The 17358-nt window shown below is 39.0% G+C and overlaps 1 protein-coding gene across 1 annotated transcript in view; it reads right to left on the bottom strand.

The window, feature by feature from the left end:
- The window catches only part of LOC124555131 (constitutive coactivator of PPAR-gamma-like protein 1 homolog), a 217321-nt gene that overhangs the window by 104474 nt on the left and 95489 nt on the right, over positions 1-17358 (bottom strand). The window contains exon 10 of the mRNA XM_047128943.1: positions 7237-7346. Within this exon, the coding sequence (XP_046984899.1) occupies positions 7237-7346 (110 nt within the window). The remainder of the gene's footprint in view (positions 1-7236; positions 7347-17358) is intronic.

Below are 17358 nucleotides of genomic sequence, written 5' to 3'. Positions count from 1 at the left end.
GCCAGTGCAAATGGTCTGCCACTGTATGCTCAATGTCTCCAGATGTTGTTTGGAGAAACCCCATTTCAACAACGCCGCTATAGGTAACCGACTGCCTACACTGGACATCCTCCTGATGGTTTCCCCACACTGTTGTAGAACAAGTGGAACGATTGACAGGAGTCCAGAAATGCTTGCCATAACCTTTTCTTACTTTCACATCACTATGAGGTTTTCTGACGTTGGGCAGCAGTTAAAAACATTGCAGAACTGCAAGCCTGGCAAGTAGCGGTCAAGCTCCACAATAAAAGATGAGCATTGAAGTCTCCCAGTAGGATAAATGGTCATGGAGGTGTTCTACGAGATATGTGAGAGCCTGAGTCAATCGTTTCCTGCAAACATAAGCACAGAGGGCTCTCCTGTGTTAGCAGTTTCAGTTCCTCCGAATGTCTCCTGAACCTTGTAGTGTTTCACTGCAGTATGAGAGCCATTTATCAAGGGGTAAGATTTTCACCCTGTCTCTCCGTCTTTGAGGGGAGTCTGCAATGGTAGGAGGCTCAGTCTTGGTGCAAGATCAGAGCCTCACGCCAACATTGAGTTCTATCAGCTGTGAAGTGAACTGAGAGAGACTTCTACATCGTCTAACTGCTTCCTACCTGTCTCCATCAGTGGCTGCCACTTTGCCTTTGATTTTGTAGCCTGCGGAGGCTTCAGAGCCACAACCGTGGCAGTGGTAGTGGTAGTGGCAGCACTGGATGGTGGACCATACTGAACCTTTGGAGGGGCAGAGAGCTTTGCAACATTGGCTACTACGGCTTGCTCTAATGTTCTGTGGGGAGATATGGGCTTCGAAAATATAGCAGCAGCACAAGCACATTGATAAACGCAGATGCTAGTGCAGACACTAGCAACCCCCATTTGTGCAGCAGCATTGGTTTTCTGAACTAGCTGTTTAAGAACTGAAGCAAATAAGGTAATGAACGTGGAGGGCTGCATGACCTTATAGGTCTTTTTGGCCTCATCATATAGGATGCACTTGGTTGTTTTAATCTCCTGTACCTTTCTTTCCTCGAGGAAGGTAATGAAGTCCTTACTCCAGACAGCATGATCCCCAAAGCAGTTTACACACTTCAGAGGAGATGGATAATCAACTCCTTAGCGATTGGCCTTACCACATTTGCCACAAGTTGCTTCTCTTTTACAACCAAGGGTTGTGCACCCAATGCGCTGGCATTAAAACAGCACATTGGGTTGGGGACATAAGGCTGCATGTTTAAGCAAAGGAAACCTGCCTTAACAAGCTCTTGACGTGTTGTGCCCACAATGTCTTCTTCGGCCCACTCCACTTTCAATTTCTCTTTGGGGATGCATGACAACACCTTTCCTGTTTTTCAAAGTGTTGTGCAGCTCAGTTTTAATTGCACATTCTCCCGAGGCATGAAGCTTTCTGGAGGTTCTTTACTTATTGGATAGAATTTCTACCAACAGCAGCCCAATGCACCATCACCTGACAGATTTTAAAGTGCCACCAATACAGTTTAAATCTTGTTGAATATAAAAAACTGAAACTTCTTCAATGTTCCTGTTTGTTTTTAACCATTAAAAACAAATTCTGACTATCAGCAAAGTTCTACAAACAGAGGGGTAGGCAGAATTCCTAAAGTGTATGCCATATTTTGACAGATCCATACCTAGCAAAACTGAGATTTTCTGGTTCACTGTATGTTTCCTTTATTTCATGATCTACCATCTATTTTAGAATCCTATGTATGATCTACAAGGTATAATTGGAATGCGTACTGATTGTAATTCTTCTACTGTCTTATGTTTATGAATTGGCCGTACTGACAAGGGGAGGCTACAACATTGGGATCATGGATTAACTTCAAGCTTTGTACATCTTTACTATGCCATAACAACATAATGTGCAAGTAGTAATGTGCACTAATGTGGAAATTCTGAAAAAAATCCCAAGAGAAGTTTTACGTGTCTATCATGAAACTAATGTTCCTACAAAGATGCTGGTTGTAAGAAGTCATTGCAGTCAAGCGGATAGCGTTCATGCTTGGCAAGAATGTCATTGATGAGGCGAAGGTTCGGATTTTGATAACACTAATTTTTAAATCTATACGTTTTTCATCACTGGTCACATTATTTTATATGAAATTTGAGAGGTAATATAATAATAATAATAAAAAAAAACACATGTGCATGTGAAGTTGTGACGAATGTCATATGTTATTTGACTATTTTCTATTTTAATTAAATTTTCAGGGATGAGGGACAGGCTTGGAAAGCCCAAGTCAAACAGACAGTCACCTTCATTTTTTGGCATATCTGCAATACAAGTGTATATCCTGTGATATTTAAAAAAAATAATAATAATAAAATAAAAATAAATAAATAAATAAAAAAATTGCACCTACACTATTCGTTCTTGCTACATTAGCAACATCTCACCGCTATGCAGGTTAACTGCCAAATGGAGTCTGCCTCTGTGTCTGCAGCTTGAAACATAGATGTGCAAAGTAGCTCAGGGTACTTTACGAGATTGCTTGTGTATGGGATTTTGCAAATCACAACAGGCATACATTTGCAGGAAAACTATTTGTTTCTTCATTTACTTGTCAACAGTTATAAATATGTTTGTTCTAATAATTATATCTAAAAACAAATATGATGAAACTTACCAAACGAAAGTATCTGCTTGTGTCTGTATATGTGCGGATGGATGTGTGTGCGTGTGCATGCGAGTGTATACCTGTCCTTTTTTCCCCCCTAAGGTAAGTCTTTCCGCTCCCGGGATTGGAATTACTCCTTACCCTCTCCCTTAAAACCCACATCCTTTCGTCTTTCCCTCTTTCCTGATGAAGCAACCGTGGGTTGCGAAAGCTTGAATTTTGTGTGTGTGTGTGTGTGTGTGTGTGTGTGTGTGTGTGTGTGTCTATCAACATACCAACGCTTTCGTTTGGTAAGTTACATCATCTTTGTTTTTAGATATATTTTTCCCACGTGGAATGTCTCCCTCTATTATGTTCTAATAATTAAATTTACTTAAAAATATTAAGTAGTCCAAGAATATGAAACTCACTAAAACTTGATGTAAATACATGCAGTTTTTTGAAATTATATTACCTCTCAAATGTTATATAAATTAAACAATATGACCAGTGACAAAACAAATAGTTTAATAATTAAGTGGGAGTTGAATCGTGACCTCATACACATTTGGCGTGTGAAGCTCAAATGCTAATCACTTGACCACCTAAGCTCAGATACACAAGCCAAATAACTGACGCGTAAAACTTCTCTTGCGATTTTCTCAGAATTGGCAGAGTAGTGCACCTTACTACTTGCACATTATGTTGTTTTAATGGCCTGCTAAAGGTGTACAAAGTTTGAAGTAAATCTGTGATCCCAATGTCGTGGCCTCCGCTTGTGAGAAAAAAATGATGGTGTAAGTAGTGGTACTAACCAAATGTGAGGGGTGGTTGCCATGACAGTTATATTGAGAAGTTTATTGTGGAACAGTACTTGAGATAAACAATATCACACTCTTATTACTTCAGATAATGAGAAGCAGTAGTGACACTAAAAATTATAATTGTATCTGATAAGTCTTAGTTACTGTTTGGTCACTCAATGATGGCTGTAGTCCAAATACTATGTTGTTAGGTAGAGTGCTGGAACTTCATAAGTTGTCCTCTTTCAGGTGCATGTAGTATTCAAGATATTAATGAAGTGTTAATTAATTTTTAAATGGTAAAAGAATGAAAGCTTTGCTACCATTCAGATGAATCCCTTTTCGAGTTAAAGAGTACACATCGGCACCGTTGCCTGTGAGTTTATGCAGAGCATGACGACGATAACATGGGGGAGTGGAGTGGCAGGGGGTGACAGAACAGAGAAAGGGGACTCTGCTGCGAAAGGGTGATGGGTGGGGGATGTCCGTCTGATGGATTCAAATCACGTGCACCTGCTGTGCCTCCCTCCCATACTTCTATATTGCATATCTGCCGCCTCCCTCTACGTCTACGATTGAGTGGTTTATAAATCCTCTGTATCTTCAAATGCTTTTCCCTTTCCCTGACAACTTTGTCTAATATTATGTTGAACAATAGTAGTGAAATGCCATCACCCTGCCTCACACCTGTTCTAACCTCTAAGTACTCTGATAATTCTCCCACTACTCATTTTGGCTTTCATGTTCATTACTGTGCATTCATTAGTTAACTGTTTTCTCATAGAGGTTTCTCTCTTCCAGTTCTGTGATGGTCAATCTATCGTAATATACCTTCTCGAAATTTATAAAGGTATATAGGGTCTCCCTCTTCTTGTTTGGCATCTCAGGACTGTTTTTAAATTATCTGTTCTGTACAGGAGCTTCTTGGTCTGAAACCAGCATTCCATTCCCCTAACTTGTTTCCCAGCTGTTATTATCTAGCAAGCACTGTGACAGAATTGTGAATGTGACAGGGAGTAAAGATATCCCTCTGTAACTGTTAACATCCGTCCTATCCCATTTCTTATGCACAGGGTATATAACTGCGCACTTCCATTCTTCTTGTATTACGTCGGACTCCCGTACATCATGTATGACATTTGTATGGTATTTGGCCCATCTTCCTTTAACACTTCAGCTACAATGTCATCTTCTCCTGCTGTTCTATTATTTTTCAGTTTCACGATTTCTCTCTCAACCTCCAATTCATCTGGTGCTTCTGACTTAGTATCTTTCTTGACCTTTTGGCTCCTTGGAAATCTTTTTGCCATTTCAGGACAATCAATAGCTGACTGAGTTCTCTTTGTTGTTCAGTGCCAGTTGTCCATCTTTTTTTTCTGTAACAGAGATTTTGTGGTTAGTCTCCTACAATTCTAATGTTAAGTGTCTCGTAGAAGCTCTCCTGTTATGGTTTTGGAAATTCTCTTCTATTCCCTTTAATTGATCTTTTGACTCTGTCGATGTCTCCTGTTGTGTGATTTCTTGTCTCTATGTATGCTGCCAGATGAACTTCTGTTTCATCACTATTCCAATAGCCGTATGCTGTTTTCCTACTCTCAACTGTTTTATTGTGTGTCGTTCCACATGAATGTGTCTTCTTTTTGACTAGAAGAATTTCCTCATTCATTTTACTGGTTACCTTATCTTCGTATTTTTTCCAGGTTGTGGCTGCCTCTACCTTCCATTCCTTTGCGATACTTGATTTTAATTCTGTCAAATCAAACTTTGATATCACTGTGGTCTTCTTATTCATTCTATTTGGTGTTAACCCAAGTCTGATTCTAGTGAGATAATGATCCGAGTCTATGTTTGCCCTTCTTCTGACTTGCACATTTATGATTTCTCTGTGGTTCTTGGGTCTAATTGCAACGTGGCTGATTTGGTATTCTCCTAAAGTTTTGACCACTGATCATCTCCACATTTTGGTTTTCTTGATTTTTTTTTTCCTTTAAGTGAGTCGACATTGCCCCCATAAAGTGACAGTAACATTGCTTGACCAGTCTCCGGCCTTTTTTGTTAATGAGTTTGTCTCTAGGCTACTGTCCTATCATTCCTTGGAATTTCTTTCCCCTGTCTAATCATGAGTTTAAATCATCAATAAAAATTTCAACATGTCCTTTACAGATTTTTCTCATTGATTTCTGTAGTTTGTCCTAGAACTTGTAGACTCCTTTGTCTCAACTGTTATCTTGGTTTACTGGTGCTTGTACATTGTCATCGTGTATGATTTACAAGCACATTTGAGCCTCATCATCATCGGCCTGTTACTGCGTGGAAGATAATTTTGTTGACTGCAAAAGCTGTTCCCAGGAACGGAGCTCCTCTGCATATTTCCCTGCCTGTTTTGCTCTTGAACAGTCTCGAATCGCCGAAGTCTATAATCTTCCCTATTATTCAAGATTCTTAGATCCCCAATTTCAATCTTTATTCAGCATCTTTTTTAATCCTTATGATTTACCTGCTCCGATTAGCAAGTTGATGTCCAGTGTTCCTTTGAATATCTTCCCTTTGGTGGAAAGTTTGGCAACGCTCTCAGACTCCCTATGTTTTTGTGGTAAGTTGAACTTCCCAGAATTCGATGTCAGGTTGCAGTGCTATGATGGGCACCAGTGGACTGGTTACCACCTGAGGTATTGACAGTATTATTATTATTATAAGCATTTATAATTGCTGTACTGGGAGCAGCACTTCCTGAATTTAATTTCTATTTATAGAATCATTATACAGGCACTACAAATTTGATGGCCCAGAGTTCAATTCTGAAAGCCCTGTCATTCACTTATTTTTGTCAAGCCTGGTAATGACATGTATATGCAAAAAATAACAATTTGCATCATTCTCAAAGTCCACATTAAGCTACAGGTCCTACTGTCTTTCAACATATCTTCTTTCTTCCTTCCCACCGCGAGGCTTTCACAAAATATATCTTTTAAAACACATAAATGAAAGTTTTGCATAGTGACAACACAATAATATTTTCTCAGAAGTTTTGTTGCATCAATTTGCAGAATGATCGCAATGCTTCAGAAGACAATCCAAAAGGGTTTTGCCCTTCGATCAGGTCAGTACCCCATGTCGGAAGCAATGAGACAGGGATGACAATTTGCTGCATTTCATGAGCCAGTGATGGACTGCGTGAGTAACTTGTCGCCCATGTAAACACAGGGGCAGTTCACTGAAAATGGAGCCACCACTGTGGTTATTTAAATGGCTGCTACCACGGACGCTACACAAGGAGATGGACTGTGAGATAGCAGCACTTTACCAGAAAACAAGAGGAGTGTATATGCTTTATGAAATGCACAGACATACTGTAAAACTGAAATGGCAAGACAGTTGAGAAACTTTTGTTGGTCTGTGAAAATACCTGTGCTCGTGACAAATGACAAGTTTTATTGTTAGGTTATTTTTTCTGGGTACTCAAATTGGTTTGACTGACTGACACACACACACACACACACACACACACACTGTACACAAAGTGTAATTAATTGATTACATACTAGATAAGCACACGATACTATATTTTTGAAATTTATGTTTTCAAAAACAGATTACCATTTTGGCACTGCTGTTCTCCATCAATGTAACTTCAATACAATATTTCATTAGACAGAATAGATTTACTATTATGATTCCAGATTGTCTTCGACTTTTACACTTCACAGACTGGGAAAACCAGTAATTATTAGTGAGTCCACCGGTTATAATATGCCATTATACATGAGAATATGAGGGCTGAAATCAATACATACCTCAGGAGTACGACTAGGAGATGTGGCACTTGAGCTACTACTGGAGCTTGACACACTAATAATCAGAGTTCCCGAGTGTCCTCCATTGACAGTACTAACTGAATTGGTACCTGTGAATTTAAAATATATGTATAAATGACATTGTGAAGCCTACAACACAAATGAAGAAAGGAAAGATAACTAATTTTACCAAACAGTAAATGATACTATGTATTTAAGCGATGTGCATGTTAATTCGTCACCAATGGAAAATTATGGATAAATGGTGAATGAGTATGTTAATTCGTCACCAATGGAAAATTATGGATAAATGGTGAATGAGTATCCAATCATGATTCACAAAAACATAAAATCATTTTCACACTGCCCACTATAATAATGAAGTTATTATTGTCAAAATCAAAAACTATGTAACTAACTATTAAATATTTTTATATCCAAGAATTTTTGCATAGCTGCAGAGTTAATGAAGCATCACTTATCTGCCCTGCAAGCTTTCCAAGTGTAGCTGGACTGTCTTTACTACTGGCACCTATACAGTCATAAAGTGATTCAAAAATTTAGTACAATTTGTGCTTATTTGTACCTTGTGACACTGATCAAGAGACGTGCTTCGAAAATCAGCCACAATTTACAGCTCACACTTCACAGATGAACTGGAGCATCTTGAGAGAACATGCATAAAAGATGAAATGAAATGACTTTGTGGCACAAGTGATATGCACAAATAAACAGTGCACCACTCCCACACAGACCTACATGATCTGCAATAATCATCAGTCAGGGAAGCTTTCACCTAATCTGGTGGCAGGCATCACAATATTAATAAATGATCAGAATAAAAATACCTCTTTAAAAAAATCAAGCAATTAAACAGATTTTATGAATTACCTGTATCGAAAACATAGTTGTCTAGGTTGATTAATTTGTTTGTCAGTCATTAGCCAACCACTTCCTTGACTACTAAATCCCAGAAAGATATAACATTTTATTTCACTGTAGTCTGATTTTTTACTTGACTGGACTGCTCCTGACACCTATACACCAATGGAAGCCTGGCACTGGTGGCTCTCACTATGCTGACACTTCTGCTGCACTGTGCTGCATAAAGCACTGTGCTAGCAAGTCCTTAATGAGCCACCGTAGTAAGAGATTCGGGTGACTGTTAGCCTCACATGCCTGACTATGTATGACAAAGGTTGTCTAAAGAGGAGCAGCACATTCCTAGGACACTTTCAAAGTGTCTGTCATGGCATGATTATAAGCCGTCAGTCACATGAATTCATGTGTTCCTTGAGGGAATATTGTGTATGAGGGAGGGAGGGATGGATGCAGAAGTGCTTCTCGTTCCTTTGGATAAAGTGGTGGAGCAAGCTGCAATTGCTCTACAAATCAGTGAATGATCAGTAACAAGATTCGGCAAGGAGAAATTCATGAAACAAGAATCAGGTGAGTCATATCAATTGGTGACACCTGGGATGAAGAGATGCCTCAGAAGAAGGATCACAAAAGTTGACTCTTTTTCAGGAAGATATGATTCATTATGGAATATATGCATACTATTCAAGGAGCATCCAACACTTAAGAAGCTACATACCACCCTTGTAACAGCAAACCTGTTTCAAGGTCGTAAATTGCCTTTGTTATGAGTTGTGAAAAGTTAGGACTCCACTATAAATCTATTTTTGGCTGCAAGTTATTAATGGGATGCCAAGGTATAACAGCCTGAGATTGTCACTTTCTTAGCGCGTTCCTAGGGACAAATTTTGATGATGATGTTTGGTTTCATGAAGCATGGCTGAATGAGGTACATAGTCAAAAAGTAAAAAGGGGGAGGCTGAACTGATGATACCATCAGTGGTAGTGTGGCAGATCTGACTGGCAGAGGGAAGAGAATAATTGTACAACTTGCCAGAAATTTAAAAAGTTTCATTCCTAATTGTCTGCCCACATTCACTTCAAATAAGACCACTGACTACCACAAAGTGATGAACCACAATATGAAGATAGTTTGAAAAGGTCTCTGAGTGGAATAGAAAGAAATGATTTCAGTCAGTAAAAGTTTTTTTTATATTTTTCAATGTAGTCTCTTTATACACTAATGCATTTAGTCTGGCAATGTTCAAATGCCTTGATCCCATCTTGAAAATATGGTTCCCTGAGGCCAGCGAAATACCCGTCAACTTTGGTGTCAGTTCTTCATTTGAAGATAATCTCCCTAAACAGAGGAAAGTTTTGAGCTTGGGGGAGAGATGGTAGCCTGATGGAGCTGTGGACAATTCGTATATGAGTGCATGTATTTCTGCTATGCCAATGACACTTGTGTGTGGGTGTGCATTGTCTTGCCAAACAAGACCCCTTTTTGCATATCTTTTGCTGTAGGTGGGTCCAAGAAAGCTGATGCCATGACCTTCCCAGCTGCCTTTGCTTTTATGATAGAGAATCAACATGTTTCCACTGCTCTGACTGTCGTTTTGTCTCTGTTGTATAGTAGTGGACCCAAGTTTCTTTTGTACCACTTGTCAGAAATTAAAAAGTTTCATTCCTAACTGTCTGCTCTCATTCAGTTCAAATAAGACCCCTGACTGCCACAAAGATTTTTACCTGTGCAAAAAATCTTGTTGGTTTCTCTGCAAATAAGTGAAATATTGTTCGAACATTTCTACTCTGATGCATTTCTGATCCTACGCTAAGAATTGTAGCACCCATCTAGCACATCTAACAGATAATGTTCTCATATTCCATTCCAATGGTAAAATATGATATGCTCTTTCATTTGACATCCCTACAGCTTCAGCAGTTTCTTGCACTTTCAGTCGGTGATCCTCTGTGACCATTTTGCGCCATTTTTCTATAATTTCTGAGGTGCACTGGCACGTATTGGCCAACCAGTAAACAGACCAAATTTAAACTCATTTGTTCACTTGGCAACAGCTGAATATGAAGGTACTAAGTCCTTCAGTGTATTCTGAAAATCGACATGAATTTCCTTTGCTTTCATACTTTACTTTATGAAGTAATTAATAACTGCTAGAGTCTTGATTTTTTCCATCTTAATGAATCACTACATGGGAACAACAACAGAGAGATGTTTGCACCACAGATCTCTACCCAGAGCACTCATGCATGATGTGTGTATGCATAAAAGTTGAGCTATTACCACACAGGAACCTTGTTGTGCTAGATTTGATATCTGGTGGTGATTTTGTGATCTTTTCGAACTAACCTGGTATGTTTGTGAAATGGTTTGAAGACTCAGTGCCTCAAAAGTTAACAAAAACTCCAACTGCTATGGATAACACCCCATCAATCAGTTATATAACATAAAGCACCCACATAAAAAAAAGTTTGCTTGCTGGATAAATGTAAAACAAGGTTTGACATTAACTTGAGAAGAGCAGAATTATTAGAACTTGTGTCACAACACAAGCCAAAGAAACCAGTTAATCTTGTTGGTGAAATGGCAAAAGGTAAAAACATGAAGTGCTCAGACTGCCCACCTACCATCGCCATTGCAATCAATAGAATCCATTTGGTCTCGGGTCAAACAACATAGTACTACAGAGAACAAAAAACTCACATTGACTGTAGTGAAATGCAGTCTGAAGGAGGCAATTGAAAAAATGGCACCAGAAGATCGGAAAAAGTAGTGAATCATGTGAAATGAGTGATACAGGAAGCATGGAATAATTAATGTATATTACAATAGTGCGTTGAAGATTTGATTATATCTGTCAATATGAACTGTGAAACTGATAGTTATACTCCCTCTGAATTAAGCGGAATTTTACCTCTATACAACTAGTGTATAGCGTACTTTAATAAACATCTTACTTCCTTTAAATCTAGTGTTTGTGAATTCATTTCTATCAGTTTCTCTTTCATGTTGTGAGAAAAAGTAATACTGTTTCAGCCAGCTGCCATCATCATCTTATGGAAAGTTAAAACTGCATTTTAAACACACCAAGGTGCTATCTGAATGAGTGCAACAGTTTCCAAGATATGCAGTTGCAAGAAGAAAACTTTTTCAGGTGTAAAAACTTCTCCTATTCCAATTACCAACCTAACATTGGCACTAATTAAAATTAAGAAATTATTTTTGACATGCTTAGAGATGCTAATGAGAGTGATACCATAAATGAGTTCAGAATGTTTGTGTTATTTTTGTAGAAGATAGATAATTTAACATTCATACTTGTTAAATATTGACAGAACTGTATAAAAATGCAGTTTACGAAGCTTGTACACAGGAAACGCAGAGTGAGGCATCTGGCAATCATTGCTGAGAATTCAATAGTCTTTTTAAGATACTGTGTGGTAAGTCTTAGCTGTTTACAAATGGGAGAATTCTATGTTTAAAAAGCAATTAACATAACTCTGACCCAAATTAAAATAAGGGACACATTTCTGACATGCTGCAGTACACTATGGGGATCTATACTGTAGGTGAATTTTGAATTTTTCAGTAGACTTTTGTCAGAGATAGACACTTTAAAGAGATTTTCTACTGACATAGTGAGTGATGCACTCTAATGGCTGCCTGCATACTGTACCTGACATGACAATGCCGCAATTCAAGACCTCAAATGTCAGGAATCAACTAGTTTAAATCAGATTATAAATGACCTGTGGCTTGCAGCTTTTCATCGCAGGATGGACTGCTTACATGCAGTGTTTGCACCACCTATTCACATTATTTTATCTTTGATGCATGCTCTTGATCTCCCAAGAGCATGTGACCAATTACACTGGCAGCTCTTCTTTTAATTCAACATGTTCAAAAAAAATCTGCACTTTGTTCCTCAATATATTTACTACATTAAAAACTTTAATAAAGAAATTGTCCTTCTGACTCTCAAATTCATTAGCTACAGTAATTATATAATAGCTACTGCTTTAACATTTTAAACAGAAACAAACATTGGAAGCTGAACCACGTAAAACATACATCCTGATAATCAGAAAGAAATATGAACTTCAATCTCCATGAGTAAAATTCTTATGTCTTAATCACTGTGGTATTTCACGTAGCCCAATGAAGTCACAATTTTTTTAATCAGAGCACCTAAGCTCTTGTAGCAGCAGTGGCGGCTGCTGTGTAAGAGCACAAGAGCATGCGAAAGCCCTAACTTTCGACCCCTCGTGGTTTTTTTGTTATTTTTCTTTGAATGATGTTAAACATAACGGAGATTCTGCAGTCTGAGAGATACGGCACTTAAATCTACCGTGCTACTGCTCCTCTAGACTCCTTGAAACTTGGCATCAGAGTCATGAGCACACCTTCAGCTATGCACATTTTAAGGATCCTTTGCACATGAGCAATTCGCATGACGTAATTGCCTTATGGTCCAAATACGAACAGATATGATAAACAACGTGCATCATTCACGATATGGAGAGCTAGCCCTTGCCACTCAACTAGAAGTTTACATCAGTGCCACCAGGTGGTAGCACACTGCAGCTGACTTATTCCCCTTCGCTTGGCATAAATCCTGCTAGATGATAGCACACTCCTCAGATACGCTAATTCACTCACTATATAGTAAAATTAGATCGGACGTCCGTATATGTTAAAGTTTTACCAACAGTAAACCTATTTTGTGGGTTTCTGAATGAGTTATAGAATATTAAGTTATGAATTTTACCATACAGTAATCCATTTCAGGCAGTGAGAATCATAAGGGTCTAAAGTACATCACCATCAATTGTGAGATTGTAGCATTTATTCACATTTCTGAAATCTGTTGATCTTATGATGAGTCAGGTATATCTGTGCTGTAGGTCCACATTGTTCATATGAAGATTCACGAAAAGCTGTATCACTGGTTTCACTGATATTCACTTCTACATCTACATCCACATTTATACTCCGCAAGCCACCCAACGGTGTGTGGCGGAGGGCACTTTACGTGCCACTGTCATTACCTCCCTTTCCTGTTCCAGTCGCGTATGGTTCGCGGGAAGAGCGACTGTCCGAAAGCCTCAGTGCGCGCTCTAATCTCTCTAATTTTACATTCGTGATCTCCTCGGGAGGTATAAGTAGGGGGAAGCAATATATTCGATACCTCATCCAGAAGCGCACCCTCTCGAAACCTGGCGAGCAAGCTACACCGCGATGCAGAGCGCCTCTCTTGCAGAGTTTGCCACTTGAGTTTATTAAACATCTCCGTAACGCTATCACGGTTACCAAATAACCCTGTAACGAAACGCGCCGCTCTTCTTTGGATCTTCTCTATCTCCTCTGTCACACCGATCTGGTACGGATCCCACACTGATGAGCAATACTCAAGTATAGGTCGAACGAGTGTTTTGTAAGCCACCTCCTTTGTTGATGGACTACATTTTCTAAGCACTCTCCCAATGAATCTCAACCTGGTACCCGCCTTACCAACAATTAATTTTATATGATCATTCCACTTCAAATCGTTCCGCACGCATACTCCCAGATATTTTACAGAAGTAACTGCTACCAGTGTTTGTTCCGCTATCATATAATCATACAATAAAGGACCCTTCTTTCTATGTATTCGCAATACATTACATTTGTCTATGTTAAGGGTCAGTTGCCACTCCCTGCACCAAGTGCCTATCCGCTGCAGATCTTCCTGCATTTCGCTACAATTTTCTAATGCTGCAACTTCTCTGTATACTACAGCATCATCCGCGAAAAGCCGCATGGAACTTCCGACACTATCTACTAGGTCATTTATATATATTGTGAAAAGCAATGGTCCCATAACACTCCCCTGTGGCACGCCAGAGGTTACTTTAACGTTTGTAGACGTCTCTCCATTGATAACAACATGCTGTGTTCTGTTTGCTAAAAACTCTTCAATCCAGCCACACAGCTGGTCTGATATTCCGTAGGCTCTTACTTTGTTTATCAGGCGACAGTGTGGAACTGTATCGAACGCCTTCCGGAAGTCAAGAAAAATAGCATCTATCTGGGAGCCTGTACCTAATATTTTCTGGGTCTCATGAACAAATAAAGCGAGTTGGGTCTCACACGATCGCTGTTTCCAGAGTCCATGTTGATTCCTACAGAGTAGATTCTGGGTTTCCAAAAATGACATGATATGCGAGCAAAAAACATGTTTTAAAATTCTACAACAGATCGATGTCGGAGATATAGGTCTATAGTTTTGCGCATCTGCTCGACGACCCTTCTTGAAGACTGGGACTATCTGTGCTCTTTTCCAATCATTTGGAGCCTTCCGTTCCTCTAGAGACTTGCGGTACACGGCTGTTAGAAGGGGGGCAAGTTCTTTCGCGTACTCTGTGTAGAATCGAATTGGTATCCCGTCAGGTCCAGTGGACTTTCCTCTATTGAGTGATTCCAGTTGCTTTTCTATTCCTTGGACACTTATTTCGATGTCAGCCATTTTTTCGTTTGTGCGAGGATTTAGAGAAGGAACTGCAGTGCGGTCTTCCTCTGTGAAACAGCTTTGGAAAAAGGTGTATAGTATTCCAGCTTTACGCGTGTCATCCTCTGTTTCAATGCCATCATCATCCCGTAGTGTCTGGATATGCTGCTTCGAGCCACTTACTGATTTAACGTAAGACCAGAACTTCCTAGGATTTTCTGTCAAGTCGGTACATAGAATTTTACTTTCGAATTCACTGAACGCTTCACGCATAGCCCTCCTTACGCTAACTTTGACATCGTTTAGCTTCTGTTTGTCTGAGAGGTTTTGGCTGCGTTTAAACTTGGAGTGGAGCTCTCTTTGCTTTCGCAGTAGTTTCCTAACTTTGTTGTTGAACCACGGTGGGTTTTTCCCGTCCCTCACAGTTTTACTCGGCACGTACCTGTCTAAAACGCATTTTACGATTGCCTTGAACTTTTTCCATAAACACTCAACATTGTCAGTGTCGGAACAGAAATTTTCGTTTTGATCTGTTAGGTAGTCTGAAATCTGCCTTCTATTACTCTTGCTAAACAGATAAACCTTCCTCCCTTTTTTTATATTCCTATTAACTTCCATATTCAGGGATGCTGCAACGGCCTTATGATCACTGATTCCCTGTTCTGTACATACAGAGTCGAAAAGTTCGGGTCTGTTTGTTATCAGTAGGTCCAAGATGTTATCTCCACGAGTCGGTTCTCTGTTTAATTGCTCGAGGTAATTTTCGGATAGTGCACTCAGTATAATGTCACTCGATGCTCTATCCCTACCACCCGTCCTAAACATCTGAGTGTCCCACTTAATGTGATATCACCAGTGTGTGCTTTAGGCCCTTATGCATCTCAGTGTCTCATTTGTATTCCAGTCAAATGACCATGTTGGTAGATATTACTACTAGAGTTTAACCATTTCCACAAATAGCTGTGTGTGTTTGGAGGGGTTGTTTACTGTGCTGGAATCGGCTTTCATGTGCAGTGTAAACATGAATTACGTTGAATCTATTTTAACACTGGGGTGATAACAGAAAAGTAAAGCTCTGAGGATGTGTCTTGAGTCGTGCTTGGGTAGCACTTGTCTGCAAAAGACAAAGGTCCCAAGTTTAAGTCTTGGTTCGGCAGACAGCTTTAATTTACAAGGCAGTTTCATACCAGTGCACACAATAAGTGTGACTACAAGCAAACATTTAACAAGGGAAGTATATAGTTGGCACAAGTTGTCGTGTGGGCACAGCATTAGACTAAGTGATTTTCAGCTCAGAAGTAAATTCGTGAACTTATAGATCTATTAGGGATCTTTTAGGTTTGTCCAAAAAAATGGAAAAGGATGAAAACACACTCACACAAAAATGCAAAATGGAGAGTTGCGAAAGTTTACACATTATTTTGTTACTGTCCTAAACTGTACTTTATTATGTGCAAAGCAACAAAATTTCACAAAAACAATTATTTCTTTTGTCAGAAAGTTATGAATCTTATTATTATTATTATTATTATTATTATTGGCACAGACTGTGGTTGTACAAACTTGTTGATATACATAACTGTTATACAGCAGATACTATTAATTTCACACTTGCAAATCTATCTGAATCTAAAAATTTGTGAACACCCAGAATGTATACTCAGGAGCTGTCACTGTGTAGTATTGTAAGATATTTGGCCACTACTCACTTTCCATCAAGACACGAGTACACACATATCACATTTGTACTCCACAAGTTACTCTATGGTGTTTGATGGAAAGCGTGTGGCGTACCAATATCTAGGGATAGGAATATTTCTCACAAATGATAGCATGACAAATAATGTGAATTCAGCAGTATTTGTGAACAAAACATGAAATAGTGGATTGGCTATCACCTGGGGTATTGACAGTATTATTATTATTATTATTTTAAGAATTTATTTTTGCAGTACTGGGAATGACACCACCTGAATGTAATCTTCCATTTATAGAATCCTCATACAGAGACTATAAATTTGATGGTCCAGAGTGCAATTATGAAAGCCTTGTCTTTCACTTAATTTTGTCAAGCCTGGTAATGACATGTATATGTGAAAAATAACAATTTGCATCATTGCTCAAAGTCCACATTAAGCTGTAGGTCCCACTGTCTTTAAACGTATCTTCTTGCTTGCTTCCTTCATACCACAAGGCTTACACAAAACATAAGTCTTAAGATAACCAAATGAAAGTTTTACACAGAGTCAACACAGCAATAATTTCTCAGAAGTCTTGTTGCCTCAATTTGCAGAATGATCACAATGTTTCAGCAGACAATCCAAAAGGGTTTGCCCTTCGATCAGCTTGGTACCCCATGTTGGAAGCAATATGATAGGGATGATCATTTGCTGCATTTCATGGGCCAGTGATGGACTGCGTGAGTAACTTGCCGCCCGTGTTTGATGGAAAGAGTGTGGTGTACCAATATCTGGGACAGGAATATTTCTCACAAATGCTGGCATGACAAATAACTTGAATTCAGCAGTATATGCAAACATAACATGAAATCCTCAGATTTTACAAGGTACATGCCACATGTAAAAATTTTATAAGTCTGGAAGCAGCAGTTTACTGATATTGGTAAACAACGGTTATTTAATGTTGAACCTGCATCTTTATTTTTGTTCTCTAGGCTCAGGTATGAATACAACCATAAAACCATCATTTTCTGTTTAAAACTTGATGTCTGAGTGTAGTGTCGGCTTGTAAGAGCTTT

This window comes from Schistocerca americana, chromosome X (assembly GCF_021461395.2).
Source record: "Schistocerca americana isolate TAMUIC-IGC-003095 chromosome X, iqSchAmer2.1, whole genome shotgun sequence".
Classification (NCBI taxonomy): Eukaryota; Metazoa; Arthropoda; class Insecta; order Orthoptera; family Acrididae; genus Schistocerca; species Schistocerca americana.
This window is presented reverse-complemented; position numbering and strand designations above follow the sequence as displayed.